The sequence below is a fragment of the Bombina bombina genome, chromosome 8 (genome assembly GCF_027579735.1).
Source record: "Bombina bombina isolate aBomBom1 chromosome 8, aBomBom1.pri, whole genome shotgun sequence".
Lineage (NCBI taxonomy): Eukaryota > Metazoa > Chordata > Amphibia > Anura > Bombinatoridae > Bombina > Bombina bombina.
In genome coordinates, this window is record NC_069506.1 from 171,209,593 (window position 1) to 171,223,884 (window position 14,292).

The 14,292-nt window shown below is 43.3% G+C and overlaps 2 protein-coding genes across 3 annotated transcripts in view; both read left to right on the forward strand.

Moving 5' to 3' along the window:
• PPP6R1 (protein phosphatase 6 regulatory subunit 1) overlaps positions 1 to 14,292 on the forward strand; it is a 602,143-nt gene that overhangs the window by 555,137 nt on the left and 32,714 nt on the right. The window lies entirely within an intron of this gene.
• Positions 186 to 6,905, forward strand: LOC128638630 (RNA-binding protein with multiple splicing 2-like). Its single transcript, XM_053690703.1, is given in 3 exon segments — positions 186 to 492; positions 6,305 to 6,449; positions 6,451 to 6,905. Coding segments are annotated over 3 exon segments (588 nt in total). The 5' UTR covers positions 186 to 377; the 3' UTR covers positions 6,779 to 6,905.

A 14,292-nucleotide genomic window follows, 5' to 3' on the forward strand; every position in this document is an offset into this window, starting at 1 on the left:
GTGGCCATCCGGACCACCTCAAAAGAGGTGTTCCATATGGCCAATTCCTGTGTCTTAAAAGAAACTGCTCTTCCCTCTCTAGTCTTGACTATCATCACTAATCAGAAAACGGTGTCTAAGGAGAGGGTATTCACAAAGTTGCATTAAAAAGACCTTTTGGAGTGCACTTTCTCCTTGCACTCACACACTGCTCTACACCACAAGTATAGCTCTCGCACCTTCACTGTGCACTTAAAGTCACTTGAAACGAAAGCTCAGCAAGAGTTTGGTTCATAGGCTCTAATAACTACATTAACCCAAAGACTTTACAGCGTAGGGAAACCCAACATTTAGCCACCGTGGACTCTGTAGAGGGATCAGCTGTTGGTTTATACACAATGAGTACCATGAAGCCAGAAACAGAACATAATAATAATACTATAGAAGAAGAGGTACGAACACTATTTGTCAGTGGCCTCCCAATTGACATCAAACCAAGAGAACTTTACTTGCTTTTCTCCAACATAGGTGTGTCCGGTCCACGGCGTCATCCTTACTTGTGGGATATTCTCTTCCCCAACAGGAAATGGCAAAGAGCCCAGCAAAGCTGGTCACATGATCCCTCCTAGGCTCCGCCTACCCCAGTCATTCTCTTTGCCGTTGTACAGGCAACATCTCCACGGAGATGGCTTAGAGTTTTTTAGTGTTTAACTGTAGTTTTTATTATTCAATCAAGAGTTTGTTATTTTAAAATAGTGCTGGTATGTACTATTTACTCAGAAACAGAAAAGAGATGAAGATTTCTGTTTGTATGAGGAAAATGATTTTAGCACCGTAACTAAAATCCATGGCTGTTCCACACAGGACTGTTGAGAGCAATTAACTTCAGTTGGGGGAACAGTGTGCAGTCTCTTACTGCTTGAGGTATGACACATTCTAACAAGACGATGTAATGCTGGAAGCTGTCATTTTCCCTATGGGATCCGGTAAGCCATGTTTATTAAGATAGTAAATAAGGGCTTCACAAGGGCTTATTAAGACTGTAGACTTTTTCTGGGCTAAATCGATTCATTATTAACACATATTTAGCCTTGAGGAATCATTTATTCTGGGTATTTTGATATGATTATATCGGCAGGCACTGTTTTAGACACCTTATTCTTTAGGGGCTTTCCCTAATCATAGTCAGAGCCTCATTTTCGCGCCGGTATGGCGCACTTGTTTTTGAGGACAGCATGGCATGCAGCTGCATGTGTGTGGAGCTCTGATACATAGAAAAGTCTTTCTGAAGGCATCATTTGGTATCGTATTCCCCTTTGGGCTTGGTTGGGTCTCAGCAAAGCAGATTCCAGGGACGGTAAAGGGGTTAAATATAAAAACGGCTCCGGTTCCGTTATTTTAAGGGTTAAAGCTTCCAAATTTGGTGTGCAATACTTTTAAGGCTTTAAGACACTGTGGTGAAATTTTGGTGAATTTTGAACAATTCCTTCATACTTTTTCGCAATTGCAGTAATAAAGTGTGTTTAGTTTAAAATTTAAAGTGACAGTAACGGTTTTATTTTAAAACGTTTTTTGTGCTTTGTTATCAAGTTTATGCCTGTTTAACATGTCTGAACTACCAGATAGATTGTGTTCTGACTGTGGGGAAACCAAGGTTCCTTCTCATTTAACTATATGTATTTTATGTCATAAAAAAATTTAGTAAAAATGATGCCCAAGATGATTCCTCAAGTGAGGGGAGTAAGCATGGTACTGCATCATCCCCTCCTTCGTCTACACCAGTCTTGCCCATACAGGAGGCCCCTAGTACATCTAGTGCGCCAATACTCCTTACTATGCAACATTTAACGGCTGTAATGGATAATTCTATCAAAAACATTTTAGCCAATATGCCCACTTATCAGCGAAAGCGCGACTGCTCTGTTTTAGAAAATTCTGTAGAGCATGAGAACGCTGATGATATGGTTTCTGAAGGGCCCCTACACCAGTCTGAGGGGGCCAGGGAGGTTTTGTCTGAGGGAGAAATTTCAGATTCAGGAAACATTTCTCAACAAGCTGAACCTGATGTGATTACTTTTAAATTTAAGTTGGAACATCTCCGCGCTCTGCTTAAGGAGGTGTTATCCAATTTGGATGATTGTGATTATCTGGTCATTCCAGAACCACTATGTAAAATGGAAAAGTTCTTAGAGGCCCCGGGGCCCCCCGAAGCTTTTCCTATATCCAAGCGGGTGGCGTACATTGTTAGTAAAGAATGGGACAGGCCCGGTATACCTTTAGTACCTCCCCCCATATTTATAAAATTGTTTTCCTATAGTCGACCCCAGAAAGGACTGATGGCAGACAGTCCCCAAGGTCGAGGGGGCGGTTTCTACTCTACACAAGCGCGCCACTATACCCATAGAAGATAGTTGTGCTTTCCAAGATCCTATGGATAAAAAATTAGGTCTGCTAAAGATGTTTGTTCAGCAAGGTTCCCTTCTACAACCAATTGCATGCATTGTCCCTGTCACTGCAGCCGCGTGTTTCTAGTTTGATGAGCTAGGAAAGGCGATTATTAGTAATTCTTCTTCTTATGAGGAGATTATGGACAGAATTCGTGCTCTTAAATTGGCTAATTCTTTCACCCTAGACGCCACCTTGCAATTGGCTAGGTTAGCGGCGAAAAAATTCTGGGTTTGCTATTGTGGCGCAGAGCGCTTTGGTTAAAATCTTGGGCAGCGGATGCGTCTTCCAAGAACAAATTGCTTGACATTCCTTTCAAGGGGAAAACACTCTTTGGCCCTGACTTGAAAGAGATTATCTCTGATATCACTGGGGGCAAGGGCCACGCCCTTCCTCAGGATAGGTCTTTTCAAGACCAAAAATAAACCTAAGTTTCGTCCTTTCGCAGAAACGGATCAGCCCCAAGGGCTACGTCCTCTAAGCAGGAAGGTAATACTTCTCAAGCCAATCCAGCCTGGAGACCTATGCAAGGCTGGAACAAAGGAAAGCAGGCCAGGAAACCTGCCACTGCTACCAAGACAGCATGAAATGCGGGCCCCCGATCCGGGACCGGATCTGGTGGGGGGCAGACTCTCTCTCTTCGCTCAGGCTTGGGCAAGAGATGTTCTGGATCCTTGGGCGCTAGAAATAGTCTCCCAAGGTTATTCTCTGGAGTTCAAGGGGCTTCCTCCAAGGGGGAGGTTCCACAGGTCTCAGTTGTCTTCAGACCACATAAGAAGACAGGCATTCTTACATTGGGTAGAAGACCTGCTAAAAATGGGAGTGATTCATCCTGTTCCATTAGGAGAACAAGGGATGGGGTTCTACTCCAATCTGTTCATAGTTCCCAAAAAAGAGGGAACGTTCAGACCAATCTTAGATCTCTAGATCTTGAACAAGTTCTCAAGGTTCCATCGTTCAAGATGGAAACCATTCGAACACTTCTTCCTTCCATCCAGGAAGGTCAATTCATGACCAAGGTGGATTTCAAGGATGCGTATCTACATATTCCTATCCACAAGGAACATCATCGGTTCCTAAGGTTTGCATTCCTGGACAAGCATTTCCAGTTCGTGGCGTTTTCTTTCGGATTAGCCACTGCTCCTAGGATTTTCTCATAGGTACTAGGGTCCCTTCTGGCGGTGCTAAGACCAAGGGGCATTGCTGTAGTACCTTACTTGGACGACATTCTGATTCGAGCGTCGTCCCTTCCTCAAGTAAAGGCTCACACGGACATTGTCCTGGCCTTTCTCAGATCTCACGGATGGAAAGTGAACGTGGAAAAGAGTTCTCTATCTCCGTCAACGAGGGTTCCCTTCTTGGGAACTATAATAGACTCCTTAGAAATGAGGATTTTTCTGACAGAAGCCAGAAAAACAAAACTTCTAGACTCTTGTCGGATACTTCATTCCGTTCCTCTTCCTTCCATAGCGCAGTGCATGGAAGTGATAGGTTTGATGGTAGCGGCAATGGACATAGTTCCTTTTGTGCGCATTCATCTAAGACCATTACAACTGTTCATGCTCAGTCAGTGGAATGGGGACTATTCAGACTTGTCTCCGAAGATACAAGTAAATCAGAGGACCAGAGACTCATTCCGTTGGTGGCTGTCCCTGGACAACCTGTCACAAGGGATGACCTTCCGCAGACCAGAGTGGGTCATTGTCACGACCGACGCCAGTCTGATGGGCTGGGGCGCGGTCTGGGGATCCCTGAAAGCTCAGGGTCTTTGGTCTCGGGTAGAATCTCTTCTACCGATAAATATTCTGGAACTGAGAGCGATATTCAATGCTCTCAAAGCTTGGCCTCAGCTAGCGAGGGCCAAGTTCATACATCAACCATCAGGGGGGAACAAGGAGTTCCCTAACGATGGAAGAAGTGACCAAAATCATTCTATGGGCGGAGTCTCACTCCTGCCACCTGTCTGCTATCCACATCCCAGGAGTGGAAAATTGGGAAGCGGATTTTCTGAGTCGTCAGACATTGCATCTGGGGGAGTGGGAACTCCATCCGGAAATCTTTGCCCAAGTCACTCAACCGTGGGGCATTCCAGACATGGATCTGATGGCCTCTCGTCAGAACTTCAGAGTTCCTTACTACGGGTACAGATCCAGGGATCCCAAGGCGGCTCTAGTGGATGCACTAGTAGCACCTTGGACCTTCAAACTAGCTTATGTGTTCCCGCCGTTTCCTCTCATCCCCAGGCTGGTAGCCAGGATCAATCAGGAGAGGGCGTCGGTGATTTTGATAGCTCCTGCGTGGCCACGCAGGACTTGGTATGCAGATCTGGTGAATATGTCATCGGCTCCACCATGGAAGCTACCTTTGAGAGACCTTCTTGTTCTAGGTCCGTTCGACCCACTCCAGCTGACTGCTTGGAGATTGAACGCTTGATCTTATCAAAGCGAGGGTTCTCAGATTCTGTTATTAATACTCTTGTTCAGGCCTGAAAGCCTGTAACCAGAAAAATTACCACATAATTTGGTATATCTGTTGGTGTGAATCTGCAGGATTCCCTTGGGACAAGGTTAAGATTCCTAAGAGTCTATCCTTCCTTCGAGAAGGATTGGAAAAAGGATTATCTGCAAGTTCCTTGATGGGACAGATTTCTGCCTTGTCTGTGTTACTTCACAAAAAGCTGGCAGCTGTGCCAGATGTTCTAGCCTTTGTTCAGGCTCTGGTTAGTATCAAGCCTGTTTACAAAATTTTGACTCCTCCTTGGAGTCTCAACCTAGTTCTTTCAGTTCTTCAGGGGGTTCCGTTTGAACCCTTACATTCCGTTGATATTAAGTTATTATCTTGGAAAGTTTTGTTTTTGGTTGCAATTTCTTCTGCTAGAAGAGTTTCAGAATTATCTGCTCTGCAGTGTTCTTCTCCTTATCTGGTGTTCCATGCAGATAAGGTGGTTTTGCGTACTAAACCTGGTTTTCTTCCAAAAGTTGTTTCTAACAAAAACATTAACCAGGAGATAGTTGTGCCTTCTTTGTGTCCTAATCCAGTTTCAAAGAAGGAACGTTTGTTGCACAACTTGGATGTAGTTCGTGCTCTCAAATTTTACTTAGCAGCTACTAAGGATTTCAGACAAACTTGTCTTTGTTTGTTGTTTATTCTGGTAAACGGAGAGGTCAAAAAGCAACTTCTACCTCTCTCTCCTTCTGGATTAAAAGCATTATCCGATTGGCTTATGAGACTGCCGGACGGCAGCCTCCTGAAAGAATCACAGCTCACTCCACTAGGGCTGTGGCTTCCACATGGGCCTTCAAGAACGAGGCTTCTGTTGATCAGATATGTAAGGCAGCGACTTGGTCTTCACTGCACACTTTTTCTAAATTTTACAAATTTGATACTTTTGCTTCTTCTGAGGCTATTTTTGGGAGAAAGGTTTTGCAAGCCGTGGTGCCTTCCATTTAGGTGACCTGATTTGTTCCCTCCCTTCATCCGTGTCCTAAAGCTTTGGTATTGGTTCCCACAAGTAAGGATGACGCCGTGGACCGGACACACCTATGTTGGAGAAAACAGAATTTATGTTTACCTGATAAATTACTTTCTCCAACGGTGTGTCCGGTCCACGGCCCGCCCTGGTTTTTTTAATCAGGTCTGATAATTTATTTTCTTTAACTACAGTCACCACGGTAACATATGGTTTCTCCTATGCAAATATTCCTCCTTAACGTCGGTCGAATGACTGGGGTAGGCGGAGCCTAGGAGGGATCATGTGACCAGCTTTGCTGGGCTCTTTGCCATTTCCTGTTGGGGAAGAGAATATCCCACAAGTAAGGATGACGCCGTGGACCGGACACACCGTTGGAGAAAGTAATTTATCAGGTAAACATAAATTCTGTTTTTCGACCATTTAAGGGGTATGAAGGATCACTGATCAAGCTAACATCAAAACAGCCTGTTGGTTTTGTCACCTTTGACAATAGAGCTGGTGCTGAAGCTGCAAAGAATGCACTAAATGGCATCCGTTTTGACCCAGAAAATCCAGACTTTACGGCTAGAGTTTGCAAAGGCCAACACAAAAATGGCAAAGAACAAACTAATGGCTTCACCCAACCCCACTAACCTCCACCCTGCACTTGGAGCACACTTCATTGCACTAGATCCATACGACCTGACAGGTGCTGCACTTATCCCAGCGTCACCAGAAGGCTGGGCTCCCTACCCACTATACACCACAGAACTGACACCAGCCATCCCACATGCTGCCTTCACATATCCAGCGGCTGCTGCTGCAGCACTTCACGCTCAGATGCGCTGGTATCTTCCTTCAGAAGCTACCCAGCAAGGATGGAAGTCTCGCCAATTCTGCTAAAGCTTTTTCGATGTACCAGGTACGAACGGGTTGGATTAGAACTTCTGAAACTTTCCAAGATGTAATCCAACATGGAGCCTTTCCTCCATTCCCATGAACAGTCTCAAAATACAAAGGCCTGGACAGGACAGTCTTCCACCAGTAGAAATAGGTTTATTTCCTGATTGCCTTGTCAGGTCTTTGTGACTGAACACTGGGGCAAAACGAGACTTGAACAAGACAATGTCCAGTTAATTTCTGTAACCGGAAAGATTTTCTTTTGCATTTTTTTTCTGGCATGAATAGACTAAGTAGTGTGCATGTGTAAAATCTGCTTCTGTGAAAGTTTGACTACATGTCTTGCTTACCCCACAAACTCCAAAACGTACTGTTCTGCTTAATCAACGTCCACTTTGTCCCTACATCTTTATCGGAGAGTTTTAGTTCTTGCCAAATGTAATGCAACCTTATGGGGAAACAGAGCAAAAGTACCAGTAGTTTTGTAAAATGTTTAATAAGGAAATATTTATGCATCATACGTGTTTATTTTTTGTGATATTAATTATTAGAAAAATATTAATCTGTCATAAGTTAAATGTTCAGTTAAAGAGCTTGAAGATTCTGTATGGTTTGTCTGTTGTAATTCATGAAGAAAAATGTGCAATTTCTCTTTCTCTTCTGCTGGTCCTATGAGAATGTGATGGATAAAATATATAATATTTAAAGATCAATAAAAAAAAGACCTTTTGGAAACCTAGGAACCTCTCTAGGAAAGATATCCTGTACAAAAAGAAAGAGAAACCTACTCAGAATAAAATAAGGTTTATTACTAGGTTTAATAAAGAGTAGGAGGATGTTAGGTCTATTATTAAAAAGAACTGGCACCTCCTTACAATGGATGAAAAGGTTGGAGAGGTGGTAGGAAAGGAACCAGCCATGGCAGCAAGAAAAGCCCTAAGCCTAAAAGATAGACTGGTTAAGAGCCAGTTCATAGGAGGACCCTCAAGCTCAGATTGGCTCCAAAAGAACAAAGTCATTAAGGGGAGTATCCCCTGTGGCCACTGTGTGTACTGTACCCATATGGACAGCACAAAAAGGTTCACAGTGGATGGTGTGACAATGTATGACATTAGGTTCTTTTTCAATGGTAACTCTAAAGGGGTCATTTATCTCTTACAATGTTCTTGCCCGCCCTTTTATGTTGGGAAAACAAAAAGAGCCATGAAAGACCAGGTACAAGAACATAGACGACATCACAAAACTAAGGAACACTAATGTGACAAGACACTTTGCCTGTGCACATAATAGTGATGCACAGTCCCTTACTTTTGTGATAATTGATAATGGAATCTCCTCTGGTAGAGGGGGCGATAACAACAAAGTTCTGCTTCAAAAAGATTGGATTTTTAGACTAGGTACTAGATTTCCACTTGGCTTAAATGATAGATTGGAGTTTGCGTGCTTTCTGTAACGCTTTCTCTTTTTATCATTTAGACCACTTCCTATTTTCTCGAGTATCCTTTGTAAATATACATCTAAAAAAAATCTTTTATTAAATTTGGTGATGCATCAATGTATAAGGAGAGTGAGCACCATGCTATGTTGATGAATACTCATTATGAGATATGCAGTTACGGTTACAATTGTCTTTACTAGGAATTATGTTGTGACATATACTGTTTAATTTCTGCAGTAAGAAAGGGCAGGTTTCATTTCAATATGTTTATTTATACATTAATTAATTTTCAAGTTGGTTAAGTCCCCTTTAAATAATATTGGAATGTGGATCACCTGAGCACAGACAGGTGCTATAAAAGAGGTGGTTCTGGGATACCAATTATACCCTGATGAAGCGCCTGACACACATGCCAAATGGTGGGGGTGAAACGTACGTGACGTTGGCACTAAGTGTGTAGTTCCATTTGCGACACTTTGCTTATGGACTTTGTTTATTTTATACTAATCCTTGGGACAAGTTTACCATATGTGAGATGCCTGTGCCGGTGCTTTCCTGCCTCTGATAGGCAGAACCGACTATGCAGTTGAAGCACCAAGAATAGACCAATCGGATGAGAGGTGTGTTGGGACGCCAGCACTCCCACCTGTGACGTCACTCCGCAAGATCGGAGCATCCGTGCTGAGACACTCAAGGCGTTATGTTTGAAAACGGGCCCACTACAGTCAAGGTATACCGTTAAACATCAGTTTGCTGGCCAGCCTGATATATCTTTGGGGACTGAGTGAGTAACATAACTCTAATCTGGATACAGCCCTTTGGCTATGGCCATACAATTTGGAGAACTGTAATCCGCTATACATCTTCATGATAAGGGCTTGCTCTTGTGCTTAGTTTGCAGGTTTTTTGCTTTTATAAATGTGATATGTAATATGTGTATGGTATTTATCTGCTGAAATCTTTGTAGATATCCTCCAGTCATTAATTGTGCCGTAGGCATTTAATAAATGAGATTTATTCTCTAAAGTACTTTGAGTGCAAGTATCCCTTTCTTTAAAGTGACAGTATTATATGTTGCTTTTCTCCTGTTAAGTGTGGTCAGTCCACGGGTCATCATTACTTCTGGGATATTATCTCCTCCCCTACAGGAAGTGCAAGAGGATTCACCCAGCAGAGCTGCTATATAGCTCCTCCCCTCTACGTCACCCCCAGTCATTCTCTTGCACCCAACGAATAGATAGGATGTGTGAGAGGCCTGTGGTGATTTAATTAGTTTATTACCTTCAATCAAAAGTTTGTTATTTTATAATAGCACCGGAGTGTGTTATTCATTCTCTGGTAGAATTTGAAGAAGAATCTACCGGAGTTTTTTCTATGATTTTAGCCGGAGTAGTTAAGATCATATTGCTGTTTCTCGGCCATCTGAGGAGAGGTAAACTTCAGATCAGGGGACAGCGGGCAGATTAATCTGCAAAGAGGTATGTAGCAGTTTGTTATTTTCTGACATGGAATTGATGAGAAAATCCTGCCATACCATTATAATGTAAACTCAGCCTTAAATGCAGTAGATGTAGCTGGTATCAGGCTGTCATGTATGTATATTTTACACTTCAGTATTCTGGGGAATGGTACTTCACTGGATTTATACTGTATGCATAGACTTAACCTAATTTGCAGGGACTTGCAATAGGTTTTAAATAACAATTAATTTATTGAGGTTAAACGTTTTTTTGCTGGCATGTAAAAACGTTTATTTCTCTGAGGTACTGGGTGAAAAAATGTTTTGGGCACTATTTTTTCCACTTGGCAATAGTTTTGTTTAAATTAAAGCAGTTCACTGATCTCTCTCACTGTTATGTGTGAGGGGGAGGGGCCATTTTTGGCGCTTTTACTACACATCAAAAAACTCAGTCAGAGGTTCATTTTCTTCCTGCATGATCCGGTTCATCTCTACAGAACTCAGGGATCTCCAAAGCCTTTTTTTGAGGGAGGTAATCATCACAGCAGAGCTGTGAAGATTGTAGTTGACTGTGATAAAAAACGTTTATTTGTGTATTTTTTATGCTGCCTGGGTTAGTTATCCTTTGCTAATGGGAACAATCCTTTGCTAAAATTGTATATTTCTGACAAAGATTGATGCTATAACTTAATTATTTTCAACTGTCATAATTTTTTCTGTGCTTCTTATAGGCACAGTTCGTTTTCATATTATTGTAAATTACTTGAAAGAGCATTTCCAAGTTGCTAGTTAATTGCTAGTGTGTTAAACATGTCTGATTCAGAGGAAGATACATGTGCTATATGTGCTAATGCCAAAGTGGAGCCCAATAGAAGTTTATGTACTAACTGTATTGATGCTACTTTAAATAAAAGTCAATCTGTACAAATTGAACATATTTCACCAGACAACGAGGGGAGAGTTATGCCGACTAACTCGCCTCACGTGTCAGTACCTGCATCTCCCGCTCGGGAGGTGCGTGATATTGTAGCGCCGAGTACATCTGGGCGGCCATTTCAAATCACATTACAGGATATGGCTACTGTTATGACTGAAGTTTTGGCTAAATTACCAGAACTTAGAGGCAAGCGTGATCACTCTGGGGTGAGAACAGAGTGCGCTGATAATATTAGGGCCATGTCAGACACTGCGTCACAGGCGGCAGAACATGAGGACGGAGAACTTCATTCTGTGGGTGACGGTTCTGATCCAAATAGATTGGATTCAGATATTTCAAATTTTAAATTTAAGCTGGAAAACCTCCGTGTATTACTAGGGGAGGTGTTAGCGGCTCTGAATGATTGTAACACAGTTGCAATACCAGAGAAAATGTGTAGGTTGGATAAATATTTTGCGGTACCGGCGAGTACTGATGTTTTTCCTATACCTAAGAGACTTACTGAAATTGTTACTAAGGAGTGGGATAGGCCCGGTGTGCCGTTCTCACCCCCTCCGATATTTAGAAAAATGTTTCCAATAGACGCCACCACACGGGACTTATGGCAAACGGTCCCTAAGGTGGAGGGAGCAGTTTCTACTTTAGCTAAGCGTACCACTATCCCAGTGGAGGATAGCTGTGCCTTTTCAGATCCAATGGATAAAAAATTAGAGGGTTACCTTAAGAAAATGTTTGTTCAACAAGGTTTTATATTGCAACCTCTTGCATGTATTGCGCCTGTCACGGCTGCAGCAGCATTTTGGTTTGAGTCTCTGGAAGAGACACTTCAATCATCTACACTAGATGAGATTACAGACAAACTTAAAGCCCTTAAGTTAGCTAACTCATTTATTTCAGATGCCGTAGTACATTTAACTAAACTTACGGCTAAGAATTCCGGATTTGCCATTCAGGCACGCAGAGCACTGTGGCTAAAATCCTGGTCAGCTGATGTTACTTCTAAATCTAAATTGCTTAATATACCTTTCAAAGGGCAAACCTTATTCGGGCCCGGGTTGAAAGAGATTATCGCTGACATTACAGGAGGTAAAGGCCATGCCCTGCCTCAGGACAAAGCCAAACCTAGGGCTAGACAGTCTAATTTTCGTTCCTTTCGTAATTTCAAAGCAGGAACAGCATCAACTTCCTCTGCACCAAAACAGGAAGGAGCTGTTGCTCGCTACAGACAAGGCTGGAAACCTAACCAGTCCTGGAACAAGGGCAAGCAGGCCAGGAAACCTGCTGCTGCCCCTAAGACAGCATGAATCGAGGGCCCCTGATCCGGGACCGGATCTAGTAGGGGGCAGACTTTCTCTCTTCGCCCAGGCTTGGGCAAGAGATGTTCAGGATCCCTGGGCGTTAGAGATCATATCTCAGGGATACCTTCTGGACTTCAAATCCTCTCCCCCAAGAGGGAGATTTAATCTGTCAAGGTTATCAACAAACCAAATAAAGAAAGAAGCGTTCCTACGCTGCGTACAAGATCTTTTATTAATGGGAGTGATCCATCCAGTTCCGCGGTCGGAACAAGGACAAGGGTTTTACTCAAATCTGTTTGTAGTTCCCAAAAAAGAGGGAACTTTCAGGCCAATCTTGGATTTAAAGATCCTAAACAAATTCCTAAGAGTTCCATCGTTCAAGATGGAAACGATTCGAACAATTTTGCCCATGATCCAAGAGGGTCAGTACATGACCACAGTGGATTTAAAGGATGCTTACCTTCACATACCGATTCACAGAAATCATTACCGGTATCTAAGGTTTGCCTTTCTAGACAGGCATTACCAGTTTGTAGCTCTTCCATTCGGATTGGCTACGGCTCCAAGAATCTTCACAAAGGTTCTGGGTACTCTTCTGGCGGTACTAAGACCGCGAGGAATTTCGGTAGCTCCGTACCTAGACGACATTCTGATACAAGCTTCAAGCTTTCAAACTGCCAAGTCTCATACAGAGTTAGTACTGGCATTTCTAAGGTCGCATGGATGGAAGGTGAACGAAAAGAAGAGTTCTCTCTTTCCACTCACAAGAGTTCCCTTCTTGGGGACTCTTATAGATTCTGTAGAAATGAAGATTTACCTGACAGAAGACAGGTTAACAAAGCTTCAAAATGCATGCCGTGTCCTTCATTCCATTCAACACCCGTCAGTAGCTCAATGCATGGAGGTGATCGGCTTAATGGTAGCGGCAATGGGCGTAGTACCTTTTGCACGCCTACATCTCAGACCGCTGCAATTGTGCATGCTAAGTCAGTGGAATGGGGATTACTCGGATTTGTCCCCCACTCTGAATCTGAATCAAGAGACCAGAAATTCTCTTCTATGGTGGCTTTATCGGCCACACCTGTCCAGGGGGATGCCATTCAGCAGGCCAGACTGGACAATTGTAACAACAGACGCCAGCCTACTAGGTTGGGGCGCTGTCTGGAATTCTCTGAAGGCTCAGGGACTATGGAATCAGGAGGAGAGTCTCCTTCCAATAAACATTCTGGAATTGAGAGTTCTCAATGCCCTTCTGGCTTGGCCCCAGTTAACAACTCGGGGGTTCATCAGGTTTCAGTCGGACAACATCACGACTGTAGCTTACATCAACCATCAGGGAGGGACAAGAAGCTCCCTAGCAATGATGGAAGTATCAAAGATAATTCGCTGGGCAGAGTCTCACTCTTGCCACCTGTCTGCAATCCACATCCCGGGAGTGGAGAACTGGGAGGCGGATTTCTTAAGTCGTCAGACTTTTCATCCGGGGGAGTGGGAACTTCATCCGGAGGTCTTTGCCCAGATACTTCGACGTTGGGGCAAACCAGAGATAGATCTCATGGCGTCTCGTCAGAACGCCAAACTTCCTCACTACGGGTCCAGATCCAGGGATCCGGGAGCGGTTCTGATAGATGCTTTGACCGCACCTTGGACCTTCGGGATGGCTTATGTGTTTCCACCCTTCCCGATGCTTCCTCGATTGATTGCCAGAATCAAACAGGAGAGAGCATCAGTGATTCTAATAGCACCTGCATGGCCACGCAGGACTTGGTATGCAGATCTAGTGGACATGTCATCCTGTCCGCCTTGGTCTCTACCTCTGAAACAGGACCTTCTGATCCAGGGTCCATTCAAACATCAAAATCTAACTTCTCTGAAGCTGACTGCTTGGAAATTGAACGCTTGATTTTATCAAAATGTGGTTTTTCTGAGCCAGTTATTGATACCTTAATACAGGCTAGGAAGCCTGTTACCAGAAGGATTTACCATAAAATATGGCGTAAATACTTATATTGGTGCGAATCCAAGAGTTACTCATGGAGTAAGGTTAGGATTCCAAGGATATTGTCTTTTCTACAAGAAGGTTTAGAAAAGGGGTTATCCGCTAGTTCTTTAAAGGGACAGATTTCAGCTCTGTCCATTCTTTTACACAAACGTCTGTCAGAAGTTCCGGACGTTCAAGCTTTTTGTCAGGCTTTAGCTAGGATCAAGCCTGTGTTTAAAACTGTTGCTCCGCCATGGAGTTTGAACTTAGTTCTTAATGTTTTACAGGGTGTTCCGTTTGAACCCCTTCATTCCATTGATATCAAGTTGTTATCTTGGAAAGTTCTGTTTTTAATGGCTATTTCCTCGGCTCGAAGAGTCTCTGAGTTATCTGCCTTACATTGT